Source organism: Chelmon rostratus, chromosome 6, assembly GCF_017976325.1.
Source record: "Chelmon rostratus isolate fCheRos1 chromosome 6, fCheRos1.pri, whole genome shotgun sequence".
NCBI lineage: Eukaryota > Metazoa > Chordata > Actinopteri > Chaetodontiformes > Chaetodontidae > Chelmon > Chelmon rostratus.
The window spans coordinates 18,408,402-18,429,368 of record NC_055663.1 but is presented as its reverse complement, the minus strand read 5'-3'; the positions used below and the strand labels follow the sequence as shown (position 1 = coordinate 18,429,368).

The 20,967-nt window shown below is 39.6% G+C and overlaps 2 protein-coding genes across 4 annotated transcripts; both read right to left on the bottom strand.

The window, feature by feature from the left end:
• Positions 1–116: 116 nt before the first annotated feature.
• tph1a (tryptophan hydroxylase 1 (tryptophan 5-monooxygenase) a) lies at positions 117–5,616 on the bottom strand. 3 transcript variants are annotated; one of them, XM_041938390.1, is made up of 11 exons: positions 5,474–5,616; positions 3,314–3,448; positions 2,938–3,121; positions 2,747–2,847; positions 2,582–2,649; positions 2,284–2,480; positions 2,061–2,196; positions 1,842–1,968; positions 1,637–1,732; positions 1,177–1,310; positions 117–1,026 (listed from the first exon to the last, which is right to left on the bottom strand). In XM_041938390.1, exons 1-11 carry the CDS (start codon positions 5,561–5,563, stop codon positions 852–854), a joined length of 1,443 nt encoding a protein of 480 aa, XP_041794324.1. In that variant the 5' UTR covers positions 5,564–5,616; the 3' UTR covers positions 117–851. The 3 variants fall into 3 exon arrangements, with proteins under 3 accessions (XP_041794324.1, XP_041794326.1, XP_041794325.1); XM_041938392.1 differs by having other exon boundaries at positions 3,338–3,448; XM_041938391.1 differs by lacking the exon at positions 5,474–5,616 and adding an exon at positions 4,265–4,394.
• An 8,018-nt stretch (positions 5,617–13,634) lies between these two features.
• saal1 (serum amyloid A-like 1) lies at positions 13,635–20,351 on the bottom strand. The gene is made up of 13 exons (XM_041938393.1): positions 20,223–20,351; positions 19,168–19,367; positions 18,827–18,928; positions 18,347–18,430; positions 18,138–18,217; positions 17,985–18,044; positions 17,790–17,905; positions 17,245–17,407; positions 16,514–16,596; positions 16,194–16,379; positions 15,812–15,969; positions 15,615–15,707; positions 13,635–14,000 (listed from the first exon to the last, which is right to left on the bottom strand). The coding sequence occupies exons 1-13, from the start codon at positions 20,224–20,226 to the stop codon at positions 13,923–13,925; spliced, it is 1,407 nt and encodes a 468-aa protein (XP_041794327.1). The 5' UTR covers positions 20,227–20,351; the 3' UTR covers positions 13,635–13,922.
• Between the last annotated feature and the right edge of the window lie 616 nt (positions 20,352–20,967).

Genomic DNA, 20,967 nt, shown 5'->3' with positions numbered 1-20,967 from the left:
CAGTTTCTTCCTCCAAGATCAATATCCATAACCAAGTCACAAAGATGTCAAAAAGAAATAAGTCAGCAGGTAACAAACCATTTGACACAATTAACATTTTATTATTATTTTTCAATAGTTTCATACATAGCCTACTCATAATGTCTATATTTCTTTGCAGTAGAAAAATAATGTTTTGATTTAAGGAGAACTACAATTATATTCACTTCATGAGGAGGTATTCAAAATCATCACTGTAAAATAAGATAGGTCAGGGTGCATGGGCCAAATCTGTCGTAATCGGTCTCAAAAACATTCTTATAACTCCAGTTTTCACTTTCGTGATTTCCCTCAACAGCACACAAAAAGGAACATAATACATACACCATAAGAATACAAACAAGGTACATTTTATACATATCACTGAAGTGAGGAAGATTAAATGTGAAGAAGAAGAATGAAATGAAATACAAAAAATTCACATGATAATATACAACAGCAGAATTAACAACGGGATGAGAAAACCACATCTGTGTTTGTAACAGCTGGGGATGTTTTAAAAGGGTACTAATGTACCATGAAAGCGCGTCGATTGTTTGCAATACAGAAGCAAAACAGTGTCATGCTAAGCAGCTCTTTGGGTTTGTGCAATTTACTGATATCAGTGGCTAAACATACCTAATGTGCCTCTGTGAATTGTTTAAGACGTTTAACATGCAGTGGGGACAACAGGGCATTTTGCCAAAAGCCGTGCACATTCATTGTACTGACGAAGGGCGATACACAAGCAGTATCTCTACAGTGGTGCTTGGGGATGACACAGCAAGCGTTGACGGACCGTAGGTGGATAACTTGAACTGGGATGTGGGTGGTCAGACACCCAGCTGCTTGTTCAGCCGGCTGAGGGCGTCACCGACGATGTCGAGCTCATGTCGAAGCTCCTCCACCACGCTGTTGATGCTGGGAGTGTCTTTTAACACATCCACACTCTGGGTGTAAGGGTTGTATCGCACTGTGAAGGGACGTTTGATGGTCTTGGCAAACTCCCTGAAATAAACATAATATATATATATATATATCATTGAATAATATGGAGCAGATATTTAATTTATATATAAAACAGCGGTGTAGTACATCGATCCATGCAAGATCTCTCATTAAGAATATCTTATGTTAGGTTGCTGTAACCAAGCTCACCTCATCTTGACCTTGGCCTCCTCAAAGCTGTCTGACACAAAGTAAACATCCTGAAATGTTGTGATGATGCATTCTTGTTTGGATGTAACTTTGGGGTCAAAAGGCATTATCCTTGCATTTCCAGAGAGCGCATGCTGTAAGAGAGAAAAACAGTTGAAACCATTGCATGTAAACCTCAGCACATAAAATCAATCTGAAAGTCAATCTATATTTGTCTGTTTCAAATGAAAGAGATAAATCATGCAGTCTTTTATCAAGAATCCTTAACATACATTTTATTGACATGCTAAGGGGCTGTAGCCAAACCTATAATACAATTATTTTAATGGGTTTGGCTGATTAAAAGCAGGGTGTATAGGTAATATACAACTCTTCAGGCACTTTATATACATATTATATGATGAGTCAATGGAAAGAGTGTTATCATATCCACTGTAAGGTCCTGCTAAAATGTTTTCACCTTAAGCTCACTGATAGATGACAGCAGTCCTGCCCCGTATGCCCGCAGCTGCCCTTCTTGTTTGCATAGGCCAAACTCCACCGTAAAGAAATAGCACTGTAACACAGGAACAGAAGCAATTATGGCAATTATTTTACATTTTAGAGTCATGGATATCTTTGTTGAGTTTGGTTTCATGAAATGTGCTTGTATCAGCGTCACTCACTGTGGCCAGTTTCTGAACTGAGTCATCTGAAGCTCCAAGTGAAGCAAGACCAATCTCCTGAGAAAACTGGGCGAAGCTGGGCTCCGCCAGAAGCGGGACGTGTCCCAGCAGCTCATGGCACGTGTCCCTTGATAATAACAGATAACAGAATATTAGAACCAGTAGCTTTGTATGAACATTAGCATCCCTTTTGTAAGTATAGTTCTGTACATTACTCACGGCTCTGGGGTGTATAAGGGGTCGGAGCTGTGCCGCACATACTGGGTACAGTGGAAAACACGGAAGGCCAAACCAGCAAGGAAGTCACGAGGGGACAGATAACCGGCCACAGGCCTGATGGTAAATCCAGTGCGTTCTGAGAAGATAAGACATTTGATTTTTTTTTTCCAAATTTGTATTTAAAGCAAAAGAAGCACGTTTTCTAAAAGAATTTAAACCCTACCCCTGAGGAAGCGTGAGACATCTTCCAGCTGAGGGATGTTGTCCTCCCGAAATTCACAGTATTTGGACAGCAGTGGCAGGTTCTTCAAGTATTCCCGGCAGGCGTGGGTGGGGTACAACTTGTTGAGCTCCCTGTACACAACTCCCCAAGTCTTCACTTCCTCCTCTGTGAACTCAATACGAGGAATGGGATCCCCACTGCAGCAAAAGAGAATAACTCTCTAAGTATCAAGTAAAACAATGTCATTTGTTATGTTATTTTCCAAAATAACCAGTAAAAAAATGTAACAAAAACTCACTGTTTGTAGGCCATGGCAAGATCAGCAAAGTACTTTCGTCTTTTCCGGTAGACATTGTCCTTGAAACCCTGATGAAGAGGACCGTAGATGGATATGAGAATAGTTCAAACACACAGAGTTTTAATTTTATAAATCAACCAGCAGGTTGATGTTGGGCCTACATACCGGATGATCCGCATCCAACTCAGAGCCATACATCAGGACACGATTAGCACACTTGTCCAAGTCTGCAATCTTCTTTGGGAACCAAGGAACATTATACATATCTGAGAATAGAAAAGAAAAAAATGTTGTTTGCTGTTAATACGGTCTAATATAAATAATTTTTAATACAGTATCTACAGGATTTCATTTACCTTCCTCGTGAAGACAGGAGTTATCTGGAGGGTCCATATCCACCACGTTCACATGCTTTCGAAGCAGCTGGATGATTTCATTCAGTTGTTCGTGGTTGCTGTCGCAGTCCACAAAAATCTCAAACTCAGAGTTGCGTCTTTTGGATTTTCTGGACTCTATGTGGACAAGGTTGACGTGGTTTTCCTGCAAGAAATATCAGGAGTTTTATTTTTGTTTCCTGCATTCTCTTTATCATCAGTATGATAAATGAACAAGTAACCTGTAGACATATAATTGATTTATGATATGGAAATATTATTTTATAATGTAGACACTGTGTACCAAATTAACACATTTATAGATAAGGAACTATGAGCATAATAACTATGTCCATACTTGGAAGAGTCTGAGTGCCTTTACCAGTCCTCCAACTTCATTCTTGAGGGAAAAGATAATTGTTGCTCTCCCTTTCTCTGATGAATTCTTCTTTTCAGTGTTTTCTTCAATTTTCGTGAAGGTTGATTTGTTTATCTGAAAGTCATGAAATGTAGTTAGGTTTTGATTTGTATGACAGAAAGAAGCCATCACCATTCAACAACCAACAGGAGCTCTTCTCTTTTTCACTTATTGGGTAAATGTATGGAAAGTGAAACATACTCATTTTAGAGATGTGAAAACAGCAATTCCTCAATTTTGTGCTTCATAATTTCGGTGACCCTTCAACATGCAGTGTTAGATTTCATAAACTGGAGATTTAATGTATGCCTTATTTGGTTTATACCAATTATCATAACATCTTCTCTAATGAACATGCACAATTCGCAACAAGTAGTAAATAGTGAGACTCACAGGAAAACTGCCTTTCCTGCATAAATATTTCTGTCACCCTGAGAGAAAAACATGGTTTGTTTCTTAACACCCGTGCAGATAACACAAGTAATATGAACGCAGATGCACTGGATGCATGCAGACACAGGACTGAGATTAGGCAGCAGGACGCTGTCCGTTTCAGCACCTTGGACAGCGCTCTCACGTTGACGCATGGCTGCTCGCGGTGCACACGCCAGGGGAAAATGCATGTAATCCTGCACCAGATTTTAGAAGTAGGACTCTAACATGCCACCAGCACAGAACAACTAATCTGTCTTGATTGACTGCAGCGCTTTCTCTTCACTTTAGTTGTAGCATACATTTAGACGCTGTATTTTGCTCTTCCCGTGCGCAACGACGTTAGGCTATAATTTTGCAACACAATCAATAAAAAAATGAAAAAGTGATTCGTGGAGGGGGCGTAAAGGAGCTGGCCGGTCGCAAGAATCACTTAAATTCAGCGTAATTGCTGCCTACCATATTTCGCCCTTCGAGCATTGTGTAGACAGCGCGGCAGACCAGCTTTCGGTGGACCCTTGTCGGTAGTATCCCTGAAAGCATTAGTGTATGGAGACTGGATCAGGACGCTGCCCGGGGTCAACTCTTTGCGACTCGGTTTAACGAAGATGAACTTGTCTCTGTCTCAAAGAATCGCCTTAGTGCAATCTCATTTAGACAGCGGGGAAGCCTATTATTAGCCCCCCTGCATGTTGAGTTCTTAACCAGACATTAGGCAGCGTTTAATCACTGCAGCGCGCAGCCTGATTTTACGCACACATGTTCCTCATCGAAGACTTGTTTTCCCTTTCTTAATGTCAGCTTTATGCAAGTATAACGCACAGCTTTATATTTATTTGTACACATTAAAAAGCACATGTGATTATTCTGAACTTCAACTCACAATCAGCCCTGATCACAGCTGCGTCATTGAACCGATTTTCCTATTTTTCGTCATTGAAAGAGACATTGGTGTTTCACATTTTTCACATTCACTTCTATGTGCATTTTAGTAACATTACTGTTTGTCAGAAATTAAGGCCTGAAATGCATAAAGAAGTCTTTATTGAGTCACAGTTTAGAGATCATTTTGACTTATTTTGAGTATTTTGGTTGTTTGTCCGCTTTTTTTGTTTAGAATTTTGCAACCTTGAAGTGCAAAGTCGCGCATCTGACGCACTTAAATTATTCAAAATATGTTATATACCTATTAATGCAATTAATTTCCACATTCAGAACAGCTTTTTTTTTTTTCTTTTGGCGCAATGCAGCGCAGACATTACAGATCAGTTTTATCTCCTCTCTTTTACTATGGAAATCAATTAAGGGTGTACAAAGTGCGCAATGACTTTTATGACAAGAAATTCAGAAGTATCCCAATGTAAACCTCTTAACGCTTTGACGTAAATTACACTATAACAGCACGGCTTAAATTAATCTGCGCTGACGACGAAGTGAAGGCTTATTCATTAAGATGACCCCGACCGATCTCCCCACCGCTGTCAAAAAAGGAGTCTTAAACTATCACACACGAGGAAACCTCTCCACCTTCCTGGTTTCATCGCCTCACCGACGCTCTTTTTACAGAACAAAACGCTTTAAAACAGGGCAAAAACGTCAGCGCCGCCGGCAGGTAGCTGTTTCAAAGTGTCACTTCTTCATTTTTCTTTAACTTTAAGAATTTCTTACCTCATTGTTCAGCAGTTTTTCTTCAAAGCCGATGTTCATGGAGTCAAAAGATCTTCCTCTGCGCGGTCCCTCGTTTTTGTTTGAGTACATGTTAGAGTGCTGCTCGGTTATTTGCCTTTTTATGTGGGTCTTCCAGGTGGATTATCTGAGTAACCTCCGCTATGTAAAGTGGGCTGTCTACCCCGAGAGGTAGCGCGCCTTGCCTTTTAACCACAGAGAGAAATAGGAGGGGACGGTAATCTCACCCACAGCAGCAAATGGAAAAAGAGCAGCACCGCCCACGTCACAGGGGAAAATGGCATCTTTTATTTCACCTAAAGGCCTGAAATAGCTTCAATGAGATCAATCACAAAGTCTGATTTCACAGAGAGAATTAAAATGCCCTATTAAACTGATTTTAATGAGGTATTTCAACGTGCTTGAGGAAATCCTGAGTGCAGCAGCCATAGAAAATATATTGTTCTTTTTGTTATATAAACTCATCAGTAAGCATTTAGCAATTAAAGCCAAACATGGAAACTGCCATCATATTGAGATTGAATACATTTAGTTCGGATGCAGATCCGGTAAGTCACACAGGCAGCCTCCTCTTGTTGACACAAGCAGTTAATTTGTCTTGTTTGTTGACACCATGAGACTAAGTGGAGGTCAAGGTTTAAGAGGATTCAAGCATAGCCCACCTGCCTGCATTGTACAATGATCCAAACATGTCCCCCTTTCAAAATCCATCCCACTGCACTGTAAGCCCCTCTGCGTTCTCGTGCGCATAGCATAAATAATCTGCATGTTTTGCTGTCTTTAACACCGTGAGCCTTTTAATAAGATCAAGGCAATCAGTGGGAAAGGCTTCAGGGGCCTCTGTGAGCCCAACCAAGATGAAGGAGCACCTCATTACTTTAGACAGATAACACCACTGTTCTCTAAGCTTTAGTCACCTCACATATAGGACAGGTGACTTTGTCTGTCAGCCAGTCCTTTCAGCTCTGCGCTGCTCTAATGCCATGCTACATGTGGCTGATGCACATGCTTTTCGTCTCAGGTGGTCCTGGCCTGTGTCACTCGTGACACGGACAGATGCTTTACACAACAAAGGAGGCAGTGAAGGGGACTTCCTCTTCTTAGGAACTGAATCCAGAGCTGCTCTCTCTTTGCACTTATAATGTGGCCGTCCAATCTGTTCTGGTGGTCATTGTAGTCCATTCAAACACCTCTGGCACCGTTCATATTAACAGACCAATCAGTCCTCTCCTGTACAACAGTAACTACATGTACCAGTATTCATCGCTCATAATGTCTGCAGCAACACGTCCCCCCTTACAATCAGCAAAGCATGCGTGAATATGTCTGGCTGTTAGAAGAAGGCAAGCAGTGCATATTCTGCACAGTTGAGAGGTCAGCTGAAATATTATATATCTCAATTTACCTCCTAGAGTTAGCAGCAGTGTTAACCACATTTAGCAATCATAACCACTGTAAACAAATGATATCATCACACAGCAATCTTCTAAAGATGCAGCCTGCGTTACAGGAACACTCAGTAGTCGGTCTGTTTCTGTTGGCAGCACAGTAATAATTAGGGCTGAAACAATTAGGTGATGGAAATCAAATTAATTGGCAACAGTTTTTGATTGTCAATAATCATTTACAGTCAAGCAAAAATTACAACCATTCTCTGGTTTTAGCTTCTCAAATGTGAGGACTTTCCACTTTTATCAGCTGTATAATTGCAAATTAAATATCATTGGATTTTGAACCGCTGGTCATCTTAAGCAAATCAAGCAAGTTTTTTTTTTGTTTACATTTTAAGTGATTAATCTGTTGATTTAACAAAAACAAGGAAGGATAATTGGTGGATTAAACGACAATGAAAATAATTCTTAATTGCAGCCCCAATAATAACAAAACTGGATTTATGTAGCACATATCATAGCAAAGTTGTACAACATGATCAACAAGTCAAAAGAAGCATAAAATCATTGAAACAATTCAAGACAGAAACTGAAGAGAGGCAACAACACAATAGTAGTATTAGTATGTGTAACAGTGGAATTCCTGATGTGAAATCATTGTTAATTAAAAGCCTTTTTATATAAGCAGATTTGAATTGTGTTACTGAGGGAAAGTCCACAGCAGTAGTATAATGATTTTGAAAGGCACTGGTGGCCTGCCGGAGCACATGTTCAAACTCTGTTTCTGGATTCTGGCTCAAATAAATCTGCTTTGAATATAAAACGTAAAGTAGTTATTCCTTATTGTTCTCTGCATGCATGGAGTAAAATTGGCTGACAGGGAAAGAAATGAGATCTCTTTTCAAACAAACCCTCTCTGTAGTTCTGTAGCCGTCCATTCACACCAGACCACCTACGTGAACATCACAAGGAGCCAATTAGGCTGCTGCTGCTGCCTAAAGCAACATAAAGAGCAGTGGCGAGCATTGTGGACCTTATAGACGTGTTATTGACTAATACAAGGAAAAAGCTTGAATTTGTTTTTCCTGTAACAGATATTGCAGCTTGCTTATTGATAAAGAGGAGGTAAAAGACAGAGCAGTTGCCATGATTCAGTAATGAACTGCTCAGTTCATTCAGCACTGAGCTGTGTTTCAGGATCAAGCGCATCGAAATCTACTTATAAAGACATTTTCACAGGCCACGCTTTTATGCTGCAGATGCTCTGGCCATGTCTTTGATGTCCTCATGTCTTGACAGCTCCTGGATCAGATCTCCCTTATTTAATGTCTGAGTCGTTTAATGTCAGGTTTCGAGCTGGACCCAGCTTACAAATCATCTGTTTTCTGCACTGAATACGACTACACTAACACTAATATACTTTTATTAAAAGTATGTTCAAACAGTTTGTGCTGGATCTTATTAGTAATGCGACCTGGAACGCACCGTGTCTGCTCTGCCATTCGGAGGGTAATTGACATAGGGGCTTTGAGATGCTTTGAGCCAACGAGTGCAGCATGAATAAGATGACTCATTGTGGTTTTCCCTCCTGATGACCCTCTTACCCTATGTGGATAGTGGTCTCTGGATAATTAGCTTCAAGGATGAGACAACAACGCAACAATTCAGCCATTGATAAACATTTTCCATGGGGAAGACACGAGTTGTTCCCACCACCAGTAGTCCATCTAAACTATAAGAGAAATATTCTTCGACATTATATTCTACACATTGTGCAAAATGTATTTATGATAATTTTGTGCTTTCAATGCTTTTGTTCATTCATCAGAATACACCCGCATAATAAACTTTCTGGTCTGCCCTGTTGTAGTTACTTGAATGCAACCTGAGTTGTATGCAGTACTGCTTTCATACGAATCATGACGCTCTTCATGCTCTCCTGCAGTCACATAATGAGAACAAATGCATCAAAAGGCCACTCATGGACTGCCTGCTTATCTGTCTTTATGCACACATTACTTTTTGAAGAAATAAGTGACATTTGTTCAAAGAAAGTTAATCATTGCACAAGCTCTTCTTTCTGATCACTGTTTGGAGATTTGTGAAGGGTAGATGCTGGGTTACAGACATGTCTGAGTGTGTGACAGCTGCACTATGGCCAGTCTGTCCCAGTTCTGTTCACTCCAATCAGAGGGATTTACTCACAGTGTCTGAGCGTCAAGCTGCAAGACATCTCTCTGCTAATCTCACCCATGGCACTAAGAAACTGTCCAACATGAGCATTAGAAGGTATTAGAAATTTAAACTGCACTGCATCTCACTGGGCATTTAGGAGATAAATAATACTAAAATACCACAATAATAACTGCTGTTTATATTGTGTTGTCCACAGGGAGGTCAGAGGTCACAGTATTTTTCATGTGGATTCAGTGCGTTGTTCAAAAAAGGCTAATAAATCAAGTCAGAAGTAGGGTCATTTTCTCGTAAACTTGAATACAATCTGACTTCCTTTTGCAACCAGTGGAGTCGCCCCCTACTGGCCATTAGAAAGAATGCAGGTTTAAGGCACTTTCACATCTCTTTTCAGACTCAGAAACTCTGTCCACTTCCATTGATGCAGTCTGTAGCACAGGGAAATAAAGTGTTGCAGCAGCCCAGGAAACACACCAGAGTGGATGGGTATGATACAGATGAGAAAAACAGAAAAATAAGAATTAAGAAATTAAAAAATACTACCAGTTGAAAAGCTCTTTACTTGGAATAGTTTGTCTGGTTAAATTAAATTTTGGAAATATGGACGATGCACAAAGAATGTGCTGGCTGTTCACGTCCGAAACATTTAGATTAGCCAAAGCTGAACTAATATAACACGAAATCATTAATATACAAACTCTGACTATATTAGAGAAATACATTCTAATCTCATCAATTGCAGAGTACAGATTTGTAGAGCTGGAAATCAAAACCAAAAAGAGGAAACAGGGCAATTGGCATACTTTTTTTTTTTTTTTTAGCATCAAGCCTATGCAAGCATTGCAGTTAACATACTGACACAAGAATGGAGAAATGTATCTATGATAGTAATTTAGATGCCATCTTTCCAGCTACATTGGTTTGTGATTGTCCTTGCCATAAAAACATACTGGTCATAGTTGAAAAACTAAAAACAGAGAAATGTCAGTATTGCAGGATTTCTACTTGAGTGGCATGTTCAGTCTACCTTTCCACTGGTGTTATTTGAATTTCCACAGAATTCAAGGTCTTCTAATAGCACTTCATCAATAGAATTCCAGTCTTTCACCTGATCCTGAGCCTTGTTTGAACAACTAACTAATCAGAATAGTGAATGGTCTGCTTACGCACACTTCCTGTGGCAAGACCACGTCCCTTTAATTAGCTCCAATTCTTTCATTGCTGAGCAAACAACAGCATATGCCACTTGGTGACAGGCGTCAGCAGGAGCAAGGACAGGACAGAGCTGCTCCCGTAAACACCTGCCACATTTAAAATAGAAATGTGATACATTAAAAAAAAAATGATAGAGATTAAAAAAGAGTCGCTGAAAATATTCTGCATTTAATCTGAGAAGATTTTTGAATGTGTTTTGGTTATAAATTATGTTAGGCTATCATTTAAAAGTGCGTTTGGATATTATGCAACAGGTAAATTGATCCAGTGCGTTTTACCCCTTAATACCACATGATTCTCCTTACAAGCAGTTAGAAACACAATTAGTAAAATGAAGGCAGATATATTACACACCAGCACTTTATAACAAAAACAAATACATGCTCTTTTTTATTCTCTGTAATTATTTTTTGTTAAATTTCATGCCTGTCACCTCAGAGTTTACTTTACAGTCTCTCACCGACTAAAAGAAGCAATTGAATGCCTTCATTAGATAATACGAATTGTATATGTATGTACATATGATAATATGTAATATACTATACATACATACATACATTTAATATTATATTTAGTTAAGCAGTCTTCATCACACAGTTTAGACAAAAAAAATAAGTTATTTTTCATATTCATGTATAGACAGAGTTTTACAGGAGATGATTCTTGATGATGATTCGTGATATATGATCTTTCCACCTCTGCATGAATGAGATTGTGTTAGTGACAATGCAGTATCCTTGTGTGTCTAGTTTATCATTACAATATCCTAACAGATAAGGTGGTTGAAGCAGGCAGTTAAGGCAAAAGCAAACAGCAGCGTCACTGCATCACTTTTTGCGAGCAGGAAACGTCACTGTCTTTGATATTTAGGGTTCACGAAGGGGAAAGTTTCATTGTGATTCTGTTGACAAGAGATAGAAAGCCAGGGAACTCAGGAAATGAGCTGAAGGGGGCTTTGATTGCACCCAACAGCATCATGTGGCTTTATTAACACGCCTTGAACAGGTGGTTGTGAATAGGCTGGGCCTTGGAATCAAAGGAGAGGGAGAACGTGATGCTGCACACGCATTCTTCATCCCTTCATTATCGTTCATTCACCATTCAACACGTACTACACCACACACTCAAGAGGGCTTAGAGAAAATCATACATTTTCTACAAATGTGTTATTTTAATCACCTGGGACACGTAACTCCACATCTTAGAGCATGACACCAGAGTATCTCTAAGCAAAACATGATGTCCTGTTGAGTGATAGTCTTCCTTCATAAGAGGGCCATTCAGTTCAGTCTATGAATCCTTTTACTGGCATATCCACAGAAGATGCCTTTTGATCCCACTTGATCACAAGTTAAAGCCTGTTTCTGCAGAGGAGCTGTGCATTACCCGGAAAATCCAAACATGTATCAACGTCATGGATCGATCGTGTGAAAAGCAGTGTTATTCTTTCCAGGTTACGTAAGGATGGATGTGAATTTTTCACACAAATGCAAGACAAAAATAGAACACATTTCACCGAAAGGCAAAATGTCAGGTCATTTAAAAAGAACTGCGAGTTGTGCGGAAAGAGGTCAATAGAAAAAGAAATAACTGACATCCAGCATCAGCATCAGCATCAGGCAGGCCTGACGTGCCTCGGCGTCACTGATGTGTGTAAAACACTGGCCATACAAGGGGCGGCCTGCTGCGTGGTGTGCATGGAGTCAGATCTGATCAAGCTGCTGTGAAGACTGGCAGACTGACAATGAAGTTTGGCAGGGCAGCAGGAAACATCTGGGCTTCACCTTGATCTCTGTGACGTGACGCGCCCGGGAGCGAGGCCTGAAGACTGAGCACCCAGCAAAGTGCAAGTCACTGGCCACAAGCAATCTTGAAAGGCCAAACACGATTACACGTACATCATTCTAGACATTTACAACACAAAGAGAACATGACTCGCAGATCAAGGCACCTGCCAACTATGTGCATCATAGTCAAGCTCGTGGACAGCAGGATTAAAAAGACAGGGTTTTTTTTCCCCCATAGGGTGATCTCTGTCTTCCGTACGCTCCAACCATCTCGGGATTTCCATTAGAAAGAGTGTTCTACATATCAATCCAAGCTTTAATTAAAAAGCTGCTATATTCACAGAGCCTTCGTAAGCTTGCTGGAAATGCGCAGGTTGTCCTGCTCTTCTCCATGAGTGGGCGAAATGGTGCATTTGGAAACCAAATGAGCACATTGTTGCCAGGCTCAAGCCTTTCATCTAATTTTATTGTTGTTACCGAGTGACTGTCACCCTCTGGTAAACACTTGATGTTGTCATCAGCATTAGTACCATTACTCATATGCTTGGAAAGGTCACCCAGTTCACACTCAATGCAGTTTCATCTTATGTCAATATTCTTATTTTTATCTAATAAAAAACAGGAACAAATATTAAGATATATTAATGTGGACATAGTTAATGCTTCAAGCATCAATGTACAAACAGCTTTGCTGATTTTTGGTTATAAATGGCTCTGTGTCACGCTGCAGTGAAGACTGATGTGTTTACAGAGAGGTTTTCTGTCTGACAAGAGACACGTGCCTGTTACATAGTATAAATTTACAATAGTATAATGTAAAAAAGAATACTACAGGAAAATCCTCATTTTATCTACGATATATACAGTCTTTTACTTATATTTTAAATAAAGGAAAGAAACGTAAACAATATCTCAATGTCAACTTGCGGGCCTTCATGCAAAATGCTCTGATAATGTACTCTGACAGAGCAGGCTGATTAGTAACATGTTTTTTGACCATATTAAAAAAAAAAAAGGTACTTAATGTACAACATAGATATTACGAAAGTGCAGTGACACTCCACAGAATGAAACTGATGAAGGGTGGAATGGAAGGATGGAAGTCTTAGCTCCTTGGTTTGCTTCAGGAATCAACTCATTTTGTTTATTAGGGGACAGATCTCGACTACCAAATATGTCAAAATGTGCATTTTTAATTCTTATGGTTGGTTTGGAAGATGGGAATTCCTCCTGAGACATATTTGGGCCTGTATAAAAATCAATGGAGTTTTACCTGTTAAAATTTCAGCCCAAAATTTCCTGTGACATTTTCTTTCCATTTCGTTGTAGACTGAATCTCTCACATCTGCATGTCCTTATTTTTATTTATCTGTCTTTCATTTTCCTGAAATGATATATAGATTCTCACTGCTTTGTATTAACCTTAAAAAAAACAAAAAAACAATTACAACGAGATGCCAAACATGCTTTTTGTCAGTGAGGGATTTTTTCTGCTTTGCATCAAGCCAAGACAATGATAATGATCCAATGAAAACCTCCAAGCATAAATTCTTGGAAGAAAGTTCTTTTTAATAAAAGCCTGTCAATTATTTAATACAAAAATAGCATTCAATAAAAAAAAACATCAAACAGAAACACAACTGAATTTTACACGTGGCTCAACATATGAAAAAAAAAAATGATCACAATGTCCACCACACGTGCTGGTGTGGCATCCTCGTTAAGTCTTTCCTGTGGAAATCCAAATATGACTTGAAGCAGGATCTTTGGAGGGGAAATAGAGTCCACTATAAAAAGCAGTGGTGAGTGTCTGGATGAGTGCTGAACACTGATCTGCTGGGCGCCTCAGACAGGAAACTGTTTCCTCACCATGTCTGCCAATTGGGGATCAGTCTCTGACAACATGGACTGCAGGTGCTGAAACTGCACAAGAGGAAGAAGGGCGGGGTGGAAACACAATGTTTATTTTCCACAAGAGCTGGTGGTGCACAGCAGCAGTCCATCACACGTCTTAACCTGACACAAGCTCTAAAATAAATCCTAAAGACTTAAGTGAAACAACGGCACCACTGTTTGCACACACAAGGATTAGACTACTCATGAAGAAATATGTAGACAAGAACTTAAGAGGACATTCAAGGTGAAATGACCTCATATCAATAAATCCATCTGTCAATGAGTCTATAACATTTTGAGAAACTTGCACGACATTTTAAAACTGCTAATTTTGTCTCAAAAACCAAAAGCTATTCAATTTTACAAATACCCAAAACTCAGAAAAGCTCCAAATTTTAAGAAGCTGTAACCAAACCATTTGATATTTATACCTAACAAAGGACTTATTATTATATTAATTGTAGTAACACCATTTGCTGCTACTTTTTTCAACTTATCATTTCAACAGTAATAAGATTAAAAGTAAAACATGAAACATGTCCATTGAGGCAGTGTAACTTGTCTGTCAGTCATTGACTCAACACTCTGCAGTCAGGCTCCTGAAGCCGCCAGACAGACTTTCAGACTGTCTGTTTGAGCTCCTCATGACGACATTCACTTACAGTGGTTGTTCATAGCGAGTTGACTTATGATTCTGTCCATCCCTGCAGTAAAGATGTCAGGAGATGCTTTTCTTTTAAAGGTTAAACTGGTCTTCCTAAACATTCAACACTTTTAATACTGTCTAATATGAGGGTCTATATGGAATGAACCACCTGTGGGTGTGTTTGTGTGTGTGGCTTATTAAAGGTATACTATGCAGGATTTTCTTAAAAACCATGAATAGACTCACACCAAAGTTACCCCTTTCAGTCATCACGGTGTATTTATCTGCAGAGAGCCAACGCTCTGCCTGTATTTTATTATTTTCTTCCTATTTTATGATGGTTTTGCTGGATTTTCTGGGTGGCAACCTTTGGGCAGTGGGTTTTTAGCCCCTAGTCAATAACAGCATGCAGCTGAGGTCGGGACTTAGCAGCGACCAGGCTGACACTGTAATCTGTCTCGTCAAGTTGTGTCTGAAGCTCAGGACGTTGTACTAAATACTCCAGTCTGGACACAACAATTAGCTAATGTTGCTGTTGGCTTGTTGACTGCTGTCTGTAACTGGAAAGATTGCGAGGCACTGCAATTATGTTATCATCACGGCACAAGACACCTCATCACTCTCCCATTTTCCCACAGGCAGTCAGGTACACTGCTACTGAGCTGCTACCTTTTGTAGGCATTCGATACTGCAAGTGATCCACTGGGCTGTGTGTGTTCTGGCAACGATGGTTTTACATATAAACCTTCCAAACTCTTCTGGTGTTGAGCCGAAATGAAGGGGTCAAGTTTGAATGTTGTGTTCACAAACAGTAACCGACAATTCCTGCACTTTATACCTTTAAGTGTAGGAGATTACAGTGCGTACAAGGAAAAGGAGTAGTGCCTCAACCTTATGCTTATATCAAAAATGGGATCGCTTTCATTCTAATTACTCCATGATTGAATGAAATACATATCTGATTATATTAAAGCCATCCTGAAGTAAGCACTTACTGAAGTGTTAAAGTTGGAAACTAAACTGCTTGCAGCTGTGAGAGAAGTCTTCTCAGTCAGGTAACCTTTCTTCACCAAATCTGCCACGGTGTCCTACGAAGAACGAAAATCAGCGTCGACACTTCAGTCGCATTTAAGGATCTCAGGGAACAATGTGATCCAACAGGAAAGCTAGTAAGGCCTTTCTTTGGGATTACCTTGGGAATCTGAATGCAGATGTCAGCTAGAAACTCAGTTGTGATCTCTGCTAGAGTCTGGAGCTGTTCATCGTCTGTGTCTCCTTTGCTGGTACCATCATCTTTTCCCTCACTCTGGTACTGAAGCACCCGCAAAATGGTCCCAATCAGGTGAAGACCTAGTGGCAAAAGACAAAGGTATTCACACAAAACGCATCAAATTATTAGTAGTACTGGCATACTAGAATTGAAATAGATATGCAGGAATCATGCAGCTAACACTAAATCAACATTCATTGCACTACATGCATTAAAAAGGCAGATCTCGGGGCTGATGTCATTTGGTGACCGCAGCTGAACCAGCGGTGAAATGTGCAAACAACGAAGCTGATACAAAGCTTACTTGTTTCACTTCTGCTGCACCACTGGTCCTGGCATCTATAAAGAGCCTGCAGCACTGCAAACGCCTGAACCAAAATGCTCTTCTGATCTTGCAGAACAACTGGAAGATCATTTGGCTGGCAGAGGTCCTGACACACAACGTCACAGACAAAGTCCCACACTGCTTTGCCGGGTCCGTCAGGGGCAGCTACAATTAACAATTCAACATTGTCACTTCAGTCTTGTGTTAGATTTTACTGAGTCAACAACCATAGTAAACACATTCGACTTCTGTGATGATGTGCCAACAGCTGAACTCGATACTGTGTTGATTGCTCTTACCAAAAGTCTGAATGCCCTCATCTATGGTGGTGAGGAGTTGGAGAGAATGAATGTAAACCTCTAAGCCATTTGGACTCTCTGATCTGTGAAGGCAATTTAATACTGTTGAATACAGAGGATTAACTAAATCATCAGCACCATGTATTTAGTCTGAACTCTAGTGTATCATTGCATCAACTACATATATATATATATATATATATATATATACACACACACAAGTGGAAAAAAAAGAGTGACTGAGGGTATTTCACAAAGAATGAAGTAAATGTTCATTTAATTTTGGCCCTAATTCAGACCTGTGAGTTAGCTGCTCAAACCTCAGTCTCCTCATGTGTAGGTGGAGCAAAGAGACTTTATCCACCAGTAAAGCCAACAATGCCGGAAAGAGTATTCACTATAATTACACTAATAATCACTTAACAAATTTAATCAGTGCCTCAAATGATAAAAATGTCAATATCAAGTTAAGACAGCAAATATACACAATTTATCAAGTGCCTCTAAAATGCGTCAGAGGACATTTTTTATGTCTTCAGTATGCAAACAGAGTAATTGGCTTTCATATACACAAATTAACAGTGGTTTGTAATCTATACTCTGTGGAAACTAATTAAACTGATACGGACCTCAAACTCAAGATGCTCTCAATTCCTTTAGAAAGTAAATATAATAATGCAAACAGTAAAAACTCTAAAACATTCTCCAGATTTTCAGTTTCAGATTCCTACCTAAGCTGCTTGGCTGCCTCAAGAAGACATGAGGCCACATCCAGACAGCTTTCACCATCACCCCCCTCCTCGCTTGGCAGAGCTGTGATCCAGCTCTTCATCAGCTCCTCATCCAGATCAAACAGTTTGTCGACCAGCTCTCCAACCTTCTCAAGCAGGTCAGCTGCAAAACACACAAGGTGCTACTGATAAGAACCGTTTGAGAAAGCAAAGGTTACATAGAGTTAAAGGTGCCCTGTGGAGTTTTCTTGTAAATCAACAAAAGTTATATTTACAATCAGTGTCAGTCACCAAAGAGACATCGAGTGGATCTCTGAGGTCCAACAAACATGTCAAATGCATTTTCATCCTCAAAACATATTTTCAAAGCCGATTTTAAGCAATTTAAATCCAGCATAGAAAAACATCTCCATAGCCCCACTAGAGGACAGAAACTCCACAGGAAACCTTTAAGATAAACAGCTTACAGGGACTCTGAGTTTAATTTTTATAAAAAGTAACACTTCATCTTATTATGGGGGAAGGAATGAGTAAAAGCACAGTACTGTTGGTAGAACTGCACATGATGAAACAGAGGTTGGAGCGCACAGATGTCTGCTGTCGTATTCGCTGAAGCCAAAGCGAACAGACATCTTTCTGGGAGACGCAGGTCAGCAGCAATCTGCAAACATTGGAAAAGATTAATACTTCTCTCTTAGTCCCTCTGTCTCACATGTCTACAGAAAATGCAGTTGTTTCACCTGCTTGTTTCCAGCAGGGTCGGAGGATCGGCATCTCCAAGAAGAAGCAACAGCACAGCTCTGTGGACACACAGTGAGTTGCATTAATAAAGCTGCATCACAATGGCATACAATGTCTATGAAAGGACAATTATAGATGACTACTTTACCCACCCCAAGTCTTCATTTTGGCTGAGAGTCAGACAAGTGTCAGGAAAACAAGCAATGTTCCCAAGGATTCCCACACAAATTTCCTAGAGAAGCAAAAGAAAATTCTGTCAGGGAAATTCTCAAAACTCAGAAATACAGCGTCAAAAATTAAATGCATTATATAGGATTATATTTTGACACAGAATGTATAAACTTTAAAGGATTTCACTCACTGTGAGACGTGGACAACGAGATTTGGCTATAACTCCAAGAAGAATATCTGTAGCTTTAAATTCCTGCAGAAAACCAGCCACGTCCTATGCACAGATAATAATAACCAGTCATTAGTAAATACCTAAACCTTTACACAATTCACATCATGATCATCATGGAGGATGTCATTTACGGTGCTCTTAAGCTGTATTGTGTTATGATATGCCATTTCTATTATTTCGTCAACCTCATTTATATCCATAAGGGAAGGCAGTTCAGCAGCACCGCAACCTACATCCTCCACAATGAATTAACAATTTGTGCTTTTTTTGTTGCTTGTCTTTTATTTTAGAAATCATCCAAATTCAAACACAGCTCCAATTCAAAACACATGTATGGAGCCATTTCTTTTTTCCTTTTTTTGGGGTTGTAATTACTGGAAATTAAAAGTGAGTAGGCTAATAAGAATGTGAAAGCTATGGGCACAGACAATGAAATACCTTATCCATTGCCATATCCCAAACCCTACACAGATTTTCCTCGTCATCATCAGGGAGCTGCATCTGACCTTCAGAGTCCACCTCCAAATGCTCTGTGACCATCTGCAAGAAATTACCATTTTACAATTGTTAAGAAATGTTTTGCGTTGGACAGTGTGCAGCAGAGAGCAACTGGAATTTTTGCATTCAATCATCTTTTTTTCAAGCAAGTTCAGATGATATTTAGTCGCTATAGTCCAGCGAACCCATGAACTACGACATGATATGCCACTTTCATTTTCAAGTGCTTAGTGAAATTTTCACGCCTAAAATTTTGACATTAGCATTAACAGCCTGCTTACATGGATGAGACGAGTCAAGGTGCTGAAAAGCCAGTGTTTGCTGTAAACGGTGTCTCCAATGGCATCCAAATCTCCGTCCTCTTCTCCGTCAGCTGTGTCTGGAGGTGGTGACGGGTTTCGGTCCATGACAGGAGACTGTATCCCAGTTGGAGACGAGGATCTCTCAGCCTCCACGTCCTCAGCACTGTCAACTCTACAGTCTATAGATAAAAAAAAGTAATGGAGTAAAGGATGAAAAAAATGCCACAGATTAGAGTTGAGTGATATGATTATACCATGAGGTGATGGAGATTTGTCAGGAAATAAAGATTTTGTAATAATGTTTCAATTGAGGTAGCTAATATCTCAGGTGGCATTAGAAAATAAATGAGAAGGACTGCTTTATAGAAGTATTGGATGTACAGGATTTGGGCATCAATGTCAACATACCTTGATTTGAGAGGTATTTAATACACTGGACGAGCGAATACAGACAACGTATCTGGTTCTTTTATCTTAAACGGTGTAAATATTCCCTCAAAATGTACTGCCATGGTTCATACACAGTTTGCCTGTTTATTATGCACAATGTATTCCCAGCTAACTAAAACTAATATAGCCTAATAGATAGTGTTGCCATCATGACTATAACATTATGGTTTTGTTGCAACTGTTTTTGAGCGATGTTGATTCAACTTCATTGTCTGTTTGGAGGCTGTAGCGCCATTCCTTTCTATTAATAACAGTCACCTTATCGTAGACACTAATAAACAATTTAAGATAGGTGTAACGTTACCTATAAAATGGCAAATCGGTGTCTGTCGCAAAATGTCAAGTTTTATTCATGACATAAAAGCTGCTATATGGAAAAGGAGATTCGGCTATTAGCTAAAAGGAAGAGATTATAACCTCTGTTAGCTAATGGCATGGATGGACTAACTATATACTGAATGCAAACTTTGCCGAAGTGAATTAAACGTGCAACTATTTATCTTACAGATGCAAATTTTGTTATTAACGACGGGTTGCTATCTAGCTGTAATGCTCATAAACAATACTTCTTCGTGTCAACTCACCCATAGTGACAGCTCTCCACAAACTAACTAGCTAGCTGGTAAATATTGAAAGTAATAGCATGTTTTCAATTCGTCACAGTTAACGTTAGTTTCCAGACGACATTACAAACTGCCTCCATTTAGTACAAGAAATATGGATGCGCATGCGCGAACCGTGTCACTGCGCAGACTTCTTCTGGTGTTCGACCGCGTTAAGTTAAAATGAGTGTCGCCCCATGCAGTGTGGAGGGGAAACGACAGCTATTTAAGCAAATTGTTTTTTTTTTATTGGAACTCATTTATGTGGACAATAATTCCTAGAAATCTAGTCCCTAGTTAAGGCTAATGCTGCTGAGTGTATTGAGCGGACCCATCAATTCAATTAACATTTATTTAGGTTATTCAATGCACATTTATTGAGGTGTCTTGGGGTATATGGTGGGATGGGTTGGTGGCAGACATGCTAACAAGAGACATGGGCACACCTGTTCCCTTTGCCTATGGTGAGTTAATATTTTCAACATGTCTGTTAAAAAAAACATAGTGTCACCATAGACCTAAAATTAATTTGGTGCATAGTACAGAAGCATGTTTGTGATTTGTGTTACACTTTTAGGAAACAGGACAGACAAAAAGGACTACAAATATTATTTGTTTTCTAAAATAACTTTAGCGATCAAGCTAGCTAGCCACCAATGGCAGTTACATAGTTATGTAGTTAATTAGTTAGTTGGCTACTAGCCCAGAGTTAGCTAATGGCATTGTA